Source organism: Atta colombica, unplaced genomic scaffold (genome assembly GCF_001594045.1).
Source record: "Atta colombica isolate Treedump-2 unplaced genomic scaffold, Acol1.0 scaffold6, whole genome shotgun sequence".
In the NCBI taxonomy this organism is placed as follows: Eukaryota; Metazoa; Arthropoda; class Insecta; order Hymenoptera; family Formicidae; genus Atta; species Atta colombica.
The window spans coordinates 190,512-201,985 of record NW_017259550.1 but is presented as its reverse complement, the minus strand read 5'-3'; the positions used below and the strand labels follow the sequence as shown (position 1 = coordinate 201,985).

The window sequence follows — 11,474 nt, the reverse complement described above, 5'->3', positions numbered from 1 at the left end:
ATATATATATATATAATGTATGAAACTATTTTTGCGCGAGATATAATGTTAATTATTTTGTAATCTTGCTTTACTGCAATTGTCCACTTGAATTCGACAAAACCATAGTCATTTTTATATATAATTCGAGATTCGTTCTCATATGTATATACGTATATACATGTTTTTTTGTCATTTTTTTTCATTCTCACTCATCTTACAGTGCTTAGATCCGTTCGATTAATCGGATACTTATCAGTGAATATTTTAGACTTTCAATTCGACTGCGTTTTGCATCTTGACGATCGCGGACAAATAACTCATCTCACCATAAGTTTCATCCTCGGAATTGTTCTCGGAATTGTTCTCCAAATCCGAATCCGAATCCGGCAGCGGCTCCGGTTTTGCGCCATATCGCACCAGTTCCCTGGCGAGCTGGCTGTCGATGCACAGTGCTAGCTGATAGGCCGTTAGGCCGCTGTACATCTGTGTGTCTAAACAAGGCTTGCATTCCTGCAACAAGAAGTTAACTACCGATCGACATTTCCGTTCCATTGCAAGATGAAGTGCCGTTTTTCCCGCTAAGGCTTCCCTCGCTTCGAGATCAGCACCGAGACGCAACAGAAGACGTACCAAATTCACGTGTCCGTTAGTGGCAGCCAGGTGCAAGCACATCTCACCTGAAATCGAATCAAGAAACCGAAGATTAAATAGTGTTTAATGAAACAGCAGTATTTAAAAAAAAGAGACTATTCTTTTATATTGTTATTTATTATTTATTTTTAGAGAATAAAATCAGGTAGAACACTGAAGTTATATTATATGATGTCAGAAGAACGTCATCATGATTTTATTTGTCATTTAATATTTAATTGCAATCAGTTGATGGCTGATGCTGTCGCGCGAATTTCGATGTTATATGATCCATTGACGGTACATAAAAATATCAGTTTTATTCTTATCGCATATATATCATCTATTATTATTGTATGCAATTATTATAGATAAAAATGTAAACACAAAATGTGTTGCTTAGCAACGCATATGTATCAATTATGTACAAGTATTATACGTTATTAAATGATACAAAACAGCATAATTAAACGCACACGCGCGCGGGGTACGAGTTTACGATAAAAAAAATGAGTGCAGTTCAATTCGCATCATATAGCAACTTGTATCTAATTTTTCAACTTTCTTATTCATTTCTCTTAAACTAATAAGGACACGGAAATACGCACATCAAAATGAGTGCATATAATCTAGTCACATACTTTTCATGAGATATAGATAGAACTAGGAAGACATACGGTGACTCATTGTCGTCGGAGATTTCGCTGGTGTTTCGCGGTCCAAAAGTCCGCGCTTGAAACGCGATTGAAGTAATTTGTATCTAAAATTAATAGCGTACTACGTTACTAGTTGCATTGGCAGAATTTAACGACATATCGTATATCATATTGCATCGACATCGATCGTCTCATTGCCAATGGCAGAAATAAAAATCTAATCGATCATAGATATTAATAAACATAATAATATATGATATGAAGTATCGTTCTTGTTTTTTTATCATACTATAGCTACATAGAATTGATTACAATGGTTGAATTAAAAGAATTCATAGATTTAATTCCTATCTATCTATAATACATCAATCTATAATACATTTACGTCTACAAATAAGAATGTTAGCGTCGATGAGGCTAATAAGTTTAAATCATCGTATTTTCAAAAAATTTAAACAGATATATATTGCCTCGCGAAATAAAATGTTTTATCAAATTTTAATTATTTAAATTAGGAAATTCAAAGATTGTTGCGAAACTAGAATTAATGAAGAAGAATTGAATTTTTAAAGGCGAAAGTTCAACAGAAGTCACCAACATCAATGCCGTTGTGGGATTTTCCGGCCAAACGAGACGAGGCAAGAATATCGAGCAGCATGCAAGTTATAGTTCTACAGATATTTTTAAGTATCAAGAACATCTGCTCTCTCGCTCCGATCTCACGGCGTCTTGACACGCCCGCGTCATATGATGTAACACGCGCACATGCAAGTATAATATAGGATCATGCCAAATTCCATCGTGTGTACAAAACAATTTCTCTCGCACAGCTTAGCTACGCTAAACTATTTGAAAAATATTCTCTGGTCTTTTATCGACAAGTGAGCTCTGCATCGATTTCGAAACGTTTTTCTGTGATAAAATTGAAGATAAAAATTGTTAACAACTAAAAATAGCCCTCACACACTACAGAATTACGTAAAAAATGTGAATTGCGCAAAAAATGTTTAGTATAATGTCATTTTCGAGACCAACTATATATATCTTTTTGTATACAGAATTATAAATGCATATAATTATTATTACTAACATTAGAGTGATAATAACTATAAAATGGAGCTCCGTAATTATAACTTCTTAATGTAAATACATATATAATAATATATGCGCATTGAAGAAAAATATTTAAAATATCCGTAATTATAATTTCATTATAAAATAATTATGATTACGAGAGTTCCATTTTATAGTTATTATCGCTCTAATATTAGTAATAATAATTATATGTATTTATAATTTTATATACAAAAAAAATATATATCTACACTTTGATTCAAGAATCTTATAAGAATTCCAACTATGTGAACCAATTATATGAAAGTTGTCTTGTAAACAAAATAATCTCTTTTCTCGAGGAGAAATAATAATGTCATGCCTTTGGAAATAAATTAAATTGCAGCGAAATTGCTTTCGCGGAAACATCAATTTTATTTAATTCCAGCTAATATGATCGTGTTGCAAAATTCATCATCAATTATCTTCCACTTGTTTTAAAGGCAATTATTATTTAATCGTAAAACTAAAAGCGCATTTCTCGAAAAAAAAGAAAAAAAAAACAAGTAGACCTTGGAACACAATTATTCTAAATGAATAACTGATCTCTCGGTCACGCGGAAGGACTTAGGACTCATTCGAGTCATTATCCTTAATTGTAAATCTGAATGAATAGTGCGAGTTATCTAACGAATGCGCGTGGATAGAATTTTATGAACATTCGTGGTTTCTTCCTCGAATTCAATCACAAATTCATTACAAGCGTGCACCACGCTTCGCATGTACGTGCGTGCCTATAATATAGGTGCGTTATCTGCGTCGCGTGAACTTGCAGTGGAAATACGCGCCGATGACGCTACACGGGATTTCCAAGGCTTTTAAAAGTTCATGAATATTTCACAATATCTGTTGATCAGAGTCATTTTTTTCTTTCTTTATTTGTCGCCTCACCGTAAAATCTTGGATTTAAAAGAGGATAGAAAGCATCTAACACCTTCTTTTTTTTCTTTTTTTTTTATATAAATTTCTAATTTACGTACTACACAATGCGCATCTCTTTCTCACAATGTCAAATTTTGCAGATTTCAAAATTCAATTTGTTCACGTCAATAAATCGCATATTCAATTTATTGCCAATTTATTCGATTCTTGATTTGTGATGACAATAAATATAGTCATTTCCGATGGTAACTCGATGAACGGATGTATCGATGAAAGATATTAATACAATTTACATTATTCGGGGAATTCCTATGTTATTATGACGAAAAGAATCGCGTCCATTAGATAGAGTATGACAATAATACGACAATAATTATTTAAGAAATGTCAGAATATGCCGCATCATTTATAGTCACTAATCGCGATTAATAACAACAATGTCGAAGTACATTTTTTTTGTAATATTTCAATGCTATATTGAAATTTATGCTATATTGAAAATTACGCTAAAAATACGCTATTGAATATTTAAACGAATATCTTTTTTACAGTCTTCATATATTAAGCCTATTGTAGAATTGTATATAGTTGTAAGAATTGACCAATCAATATTCTTCTCTCTTTAACAAAGATTGATAATTTCTTACAGTTACTTACAACTACGCTTACGCAATTGTAGAATGGGCTTTAGATAAATAAAAATTCGTGAAAATGCGTGCGTGCGTGCGCAGAGTATACTCATTTCTATAACTGCGTCTCCAAAGATTATTCTCGCGAAAGTGTCGTTCTTAATCATTTAAGTTATGCATAAATCGTTTGCATTCTCGATATTGAATAATCTCAATATTGAAGAATTGCAAATTATTCTGAATTAACAAAAAAAAAGTTATTACTGAAATATGTAGAATACTCAGACAGCGATTTTTGAAATTTAAATTACATCAATCAGATTAATGTCTTTTTTTTCTTGCATAAATAATTGAATATTCCCCATGTGCCTAAAACGATGAAACTTCCAACTGTGATAAAGCGTGATCCTCGAAATAAAAGTGATGAAATCATAAGAAACCCACATGATTCCTCGTGTCCATGTTAGCTATTTGCGAACCTTATATAGATGACTTGTTCTATGCGGTAAAAACAGTTAGGATTTTCCTGCTAGCTCGGCATCCTTTATGACTATCGTCACGTGAACGACATTCTTTGATTCTTTCTCCACATTATGATGATTAATGGCAATTATGTTGCAAGTTTCTAAATAGTTGTCGTACAATCACAGGGAAAATCACAGATCATTAAGGTAAAACATACAAGAATTTTTTCTCACGCTTACATAATTTTTCAGCTACGAACGCACTGTTTTGTCCTGATGATTCCTTTTCAATTTTTGTCCGTATTCATAGTCAGACTTTAGATGTTCAGTAACCACTAAAATAATTCTTAGTGCATCTGAAGATAACTTTAAGAAAGTCTTAAATATAGGGTCTGACTATGAATATAGCGGGCATTTGTGTATAAATAATGCTTCTTCTATAATCCCTATTATTATTCATCGCTATAAATTCTTTTAGTCTCTATTATTATTCATCGCTATAAATTATATAGTGACTGTTTCGAAGAACAGACCAATAATATTAACAATATTTAGAACCTACCGCTATAATTACGTTGCTCTAAATTCTGAGGTAAAGCTGGTACTATTTGTCCAGGTATCAAATTATTCCTCTCCATTGGAGATAATGGATCCGTCAGAGCCTTGGCACAAGCAAGATCCCCGTTCATGCACGCTAGGTGGAGAGCTGTGTTTCCATGGAAATTCCTCAAAGATGGATCTGCGCTCGCCAGAATCAGTCGTCTAACGATTAGCGACTGATTCGTCAATACTGCCAGATGTAAAGATGATTGCCAGTCATCATTGTAGATGTTCAACAGATACGGATGAGGAGCCAGCCTTATCAAAATAAGTGCAGCCTCCACATAACCCTGCATGATCGCGATGTGCAATTGCCTGTGACAATAAATGCGTTATGTAAAAGTAAATTGATGCAAATTTGAGATTTGCATTCTAACTTTTATAACTTAACGCTCTTATTATTTAATTTTTAATCCGAGAAAATATAATACTTATAGCTCAATAATTCTTTCATTTCTCATTTATTTTCTTTCAATATATTATGTTAAAATTTTTTTTCGATATAAAGAGGTTTTTTTTAAATAAAACTTTCATATATCATAATTTATTGTTGTCAATCAGCTAAATTTTAAAGAATTTTTTAATAAAACTATTTTTTAATAAAACTTAATCGAATTGATCAATAAATTTCGCCACATCATATGTATGTATACACATATAAGTTATTAGATTTATGTAAACACAAATCAATTAACGCATGTTGATGCTTGTACATGAATCTGTGAGTAAAAAAAATTCTTGATTAAATATTATGCGTCCTAATAAAAATAAAAAAAAAAAAAATTGAACTTGATAATTAAGCGATTCTTAGAGACAATGATCGTGTTCAGTAGACACAACTGTTACGGAATGGATCCATGAATGTTCGCTGCTATTGATATATTCTTTTAGATTATCCAATAGCAATGAGAACTCACGAATCCATTCCATAACAGTTGAATCTAAACACGACCAATGCTACGCCTTCAGCAGAAAAAGCAGCTTTGCAATCATTGTAAAATTCTTTAGTATAATTGGTTTTGCCCTTAATTCCTCATTGAATCTAAATATATTAAACTAATCATATTAAAGAATTATACAACAATTGTAAAGCTTTTTCTGCTGAACGCAGCCAATTATTAATTAGGTTGAACTCGTCGATCAGTTTATTATATTGTATGATAGAAATTAAACATAGAACATATAGAAAACTTTTTTTATTCTTTTCCCCATTATACTTCTTTACATGAAACATAAACCTAAGGAAATATATCTCGCACATGAGATTGACATGAAAAATTTCTTTGATTTCAAAAATTAGTTCCGACATCCTAAATACTATATATTTTATTAGATAATCCGAAGAGATTATCTAATAAAATATATTATCAGCGCAGTTATGCTATATAAATTTTGCTGTGTCCATAATTTTTCGTCAAATTACATAAATTATTATTACGATACTATTATCGACAAACGAATTTGAAATATTAATAATAAAAAGAAGAAATTAATAGAAGCATTATCTTTTATATTTATTATATAAATTAATTTGAGATATTAGCGATAAAACTGGATAAATTAATAGGATCAACTAAAGACAAGTTATTTATTTTTATTTTTCGGATAAATCGGTCTTTATTAAACGAAATTGTATCATAAATTATATATAAATGTTCCGCTAATATCATTATTTTTCAACGGCTGATCTATTTATATAATCTATTTATAAGCAGCCTCTAAGAATTGATTTTTATATAATTATATAATATAAAAATTGCTCAGCAATATGTACTTTGTTAAAAATTATTTTCTATTTTTTCAAATATCGCATTTCTATCCTCAGTAAACACAGAGGCTATATATATCTTTACATGACAAAATTTTATTATATCTTAGGCAATTTTATCAACATTATGCCTAAGTTTCCATGCTTAGAAACAATTTCAGCTGATATGTTAATATCCGATAATTTCAAGTATAATAATATTGAGTTGCTTAGAAAATCCGTATTATAACAAAATTCAAATAAAAACTTTTTTGATTAAAAATAATTTTAATCTGTAGAATATGTATCATTTTGTTCAACAATATTTTTCTTTCTTTTGGATAATTAATTCCTCGCTCCTAAAAAGTTCTAAGCTTTTGAACATCTCTACCGAAAAATTCGCACAGACTTTTGTGAATGACCCAATAATTTATTGCACATTAGATAATAACATTAGATAATCTAAGAAAGACAATATAATAGAATGTTAATGGTCAAATTTGAATATTTGTGACAAAATAAAAGAGAGGGATGGAAATTTAAAGGAATTTAGTGCAGAAGAAAGTCATTTTTGATTAAGGTCTTATGCTTTTTTTATAATATAATTTTTTAAATACCCAAATAAATTCCACGTTGATTATTTGTTGATCTTGAAATAATCTTGCACAAATGCAATATCAGAAATTAAGTTGACAAGTCATTGAATATTATTGATGCTAACAAGCAATAAATTACAGTGCTTTAAAGATGCTTTATTAATATCAATAATATTAAATTACTTGACGATTTAATTTGTAATATTTTGTAATACTCCAGCTTCAATCTAAGACTATGTTTCAAAATCGACGAATAATTTCGGTGCGCAGTTTGAACTGGAAATTGTAAAAATTCACATAATACATTATTAAACACTAAGACCTGACCGAATATGGTTCCCTTCATTCGCGTTTCGCATGAATTGATAAATGTATAATAGATAACACAAATATATTACTCACGTGTCACCGTCATCGTCTTGCATATAGTAAAGCTGCCAAGTATTCTCGTTAATTATTGCATATTTCTTAACATCTTCTTGTTGATGCTCTTTGAACAGAAGATCATCCTGGTGTTGCCTTAGTCTTTGGTTCGATTTTACGGGTATTAGTTCAAAGATTGTCGTGGGCTCGGGTTGAATTCCGCTGTCAATAGCGAGAGGATTCAAGCCAGGCAGTTGAACGGGCTGCTTTTGCAAGGTGAGCTGGTTCAGGCTTTCGCTGAGGTCGACGTCCACGACGCCGCTATCGACGACTGCCGCCATCGTTGATGATAACAGCGATACCGAGGTCGTCGCTCCCGATGCGACTTGCTCATTTATCCGCCAATTGTCTTCCTGTCGCGACTGTAAGACACAAGACTCACGAATCTCGTCGCTGATCTGCATATTGCTGGCCGATAGAAATCCGGAGTCGACATTATCCTTCACAAATTCATCGTCATTGTCGTCGTTGTTCCCATCGTTCCGCAATCTCTTCTCGTCGGCTCCTCGAGCACGCTCCTCCTGAGCGCTCTCACTGGAAGAGCACCACATTTTTTATCGATCCTTGCGGAATGACGGAAAGTGTTTTTTCTCCCTCAACTTGAGAATCGCTTGTTCGGAAAATAAATAATAATCAACGCACCATAAATAATAATCACTTTCGTATTGCGCCACGCGATACGACGTGACGGTAAATGCCTTCTTTTTCTTTCTTAATTATATTTCTAATAATTTCAATCCGTGGGATTTGTTACGGACGTCCATTTGCGTTCTCTGTAATTTGTGTCCGAAATTCTCTTTTGGTATGAATACTTCGTATTATCTTTCGTTGTTTCGCACTGTATATAAGTTATTGTACGTCGATTCTCTCGATACTTGACTTTCGAGTCGCTCGTAAGTCAAATCTCTTCGGTATCTTTCTCGTTCGCTTTCGCTGACGCGTATATAACCGGCCTTTTATTCCTTTCTTCCTATTTTTAATTGTTATTCTCCACTTTGAAATGCGCGCGTATATTCTTCTCTTTTTTCCTTTTCTTCTTCAACTTAAAGGTTCATCCTGCGTCAGCTATGGACGCAATACTATTCTGTTTTCATTTGCTGCACCAGAAAAATGAAATGCATTTGGGCTGATTTCTGTTGCGAAGAGATAGAAAACGCAGACGGGAAGCGATTTGATCAGGCTTGTTGTGATATCGAATCGTGATCGTGCAAATATTGCAAGCATCCGCAAACCTCATTGTCTCACGTCTCAAAACAAACTGCGAACGAGTGCGGAGTAAATGAGCGAGTTGACTCGAGCGTCAAGCGAACGATAACAAAATCGTACCGGATAAATGAGACGGAACTCTCCACTTTCGTGCGCACGCGCAAGAAATGTCATTGACCACGTGACCGATCTTGACACGGTGCTGTACGCAAAGCGTCCCTATATGGGACCTGTTATATAATTATAAAGTATAAAGAAAATTGAGTCCCGTTGAAATAAAATTCTCACATATGTTGTAACTTATAATGTGAATAAAAAAAATGTTATATTATATATATAATGTAACATTTTTTTATTCACATTACACACACACACAAACCACACACACACACACACACACACACACACGCACACAAGCACACACGCACACACCACACACACACACACACACACACACACACACACACACGATGAGTATCAAATGATGGATAGTTCTTGATTAAAAGTAAAATCGCCTCACAAAGCATCTCTATTGATACACCTGGCCATACACAATTCAGATCTCCAGAGGGATGTCCTGAGGACATTCAGACAATGTCCGCATGTTAGTTGAACATCCTAAAAAAGTCTTCGGTATCTCGGATAAAATGTAATATAGGATTATATAGTTAAAAAACTGTCCATTATTGACCTTTTAATTATTTGTGTTCTATATATTTTTTTATTTATCACATTATGAACTATATCACATGTGAAAACTAACTTCTATTTTGTCAAGATTCAATTTTTCATGCAAGACATAATGTAGCGATATAACATATATAATGTATATACAATTCAAAAATATACTTGACGGAAGATGCTCTACCACGTTTCCTGATATAATATACAATGTACCAAAAAATAAAATCTAAAACAAATGTTACAACATAAAATAATCTCAATTCTTTTCCCTCGTATAATTTATAACAAATTAATAAATAGTAAACTCAGGTCAACAAATTCAATGAGCTATAGTTAGATATAACAAAGTAATATTTTTTATTCACAAATTATATTTTTTGACGATAAATTTCACCGATACATTTCGAATATATTTAGTCCTCAGCCGCAGAAATACATAATTACCCTATATGTCAAAATTACATTAACATATTATGAGTATCATTTCATTCGAGTTACAATAGATGATATAATAAATTTATAAGGATTATCTCACCTTCGAGTTAACAATAAACGGTATAATATAACCATATTATATTTAGTCAATTTTGTTAAATAATAGACGATGTAATGATAAATCGTGAATCCAAACCACTTCATCGATTAATAGCGAAAAAGAACAGTCAATATGAATAAAAGAAGAAAATTTCAGTTGTATTATTGATGTAGCTTGATGTCAAATTATATAAGATGGTTTTGTATATATGTATATATATATATATATATGGTTGTATACATTCTTAATAATATTGATGAATAATATTGATCCTTAATAATATTGATAGATAAACTAAATAAAATAAAAATAAAAATATCATCAGAAATTGAAGCTATACAAATAAAGCTAAGATATTACAGATTATAACTTAAATATATCTTTAACAATTAAAACTATATAGGTAAAACAATGATAATTTTTAAATTTATGTATATACATATATATATAAATTGAACCAAAGCACAAACAAAATATAAATAAAATCGCTTTCAGTTTTTTATAACCAAATTAATGAAATTAAATGAAGTTGTATATACATAATTATAAAGGAATAGAGAATAAAGATTATGCAATACTTACATTAGTCATAAAGGCAAATATAAGTTATATATGTTGCAACAAATCTATTACGAATGCAAAGTATAGAATTTAGAGACAGTTAACTATTTCTTGATACAAGACAAATCTTTACTGTGAGAGAGTATAATGCAAATGATACCGCATGTCAGAATGTCAAAAGACAAAGAAACTAAGCGCTTTTTGTTATTATTCGAAATTAAATTTAACAGATAAATATAGATATACATCATATAATAGATATACATTATAACATGTTTTAAAAAGTGTTAGAAATTGAGCAAAATATATTCGGCGTAAATAGAACAAAATTCATACATTATATGTTGGCACAATATATAAACAAAAAATAAAGCTAGGTTGGCTAGATTTGGCATGATGTCATATTAAGTTAGCAAAATGTAGTTAATGTAGAAATCTGACAAATTTGAGAACGGTAATATAGCGGTAGAATGGTAATATAACACGACTTATTATTGTATATCAAATACTGATAGAAAAAAATAAAAATCGAGCACAGCGTGCCGTCACGCTGTGACTGCCCAAAATACGGCATATATATGTTGCGATCTGCTTTATCAGCTGTTGAAGACAAAAACGCAGCAGAAATCGCGCATAATCTGTCGTCATGTAATATAAAAAATGTAGCAAAAATTCAAGAAATTCTAAAACTCCCGCGATTAATATATTCGCTAAATATATATATACACACACACACACACACACACACACACACACACACACACAC

The 11,474-nt window shown here is 31.6% G+C and overlaps 1 protein-coding gene across 2 annotated transcripts; it reads right to left on the bottom strand.

Moving 5' to 3' along the window:
• Nucleotides 1-38: 38 nt before the first annotated feature.
• On the bottom strand, nucleotides 39-9,026 carry LOC108692115 (NF-kappa-B inhibitor cactus-like). Of its 2 annotated transcripts, XM_018200259.1 has the most exons (4): nucleotides 7,702-9,026; nucleotides 4,919-5,271; nucleotides 613-659; nucleotides 39-492 (listed from the first exon to the last, which is right to left on the bottom strand). In XM_018200259.1, the coding sequence occupies exons 1-4, from the start codon at nucleotides 8,271-8,273 to the stop codon at nucleotides 247-249; spliced, it is 1,218 nt and encodes a 405-aa protein (XP_018055748.1). In that variant the 5' UTR covers nucleotides 8,274-9,026; the 3' UTR covers nucleotides 39-246. The 2 variants fall into 2 exon arrangements, with proteins under 2 accessions (XP_018055748.1, XP_018055747.1); XM_018200258.1 differs by having other exon boundaries at nucleotides 39-659.
• Between the last annotated feature and the right edge of the window lie 2,448 nt (nucleotides 9,027-11,474).

Coding starts and splice junctions, on each gene's coding strand:
- LOC108692115 (XM_018200258.1), bottom strand. CDS start 8,273: ATGTGGTGCTCTTCCAGTGAGAGCGCTCAGGAGGAGCGTGCTCGAGGA. Junction 5,272..7,701: donor CAAGACGATGACGGTGACAC/GTGAGTAATATA, acceptor TTATTGTCACAG/GCAATTGCACATCGCGATCA. Junction 660..4,918: donor AGAGCAACGTAATTATAGCG/GTAGGTTCTAAA, acceptor ATTCGATTTCAG/GTGAGATGTGCTTGCACCTG.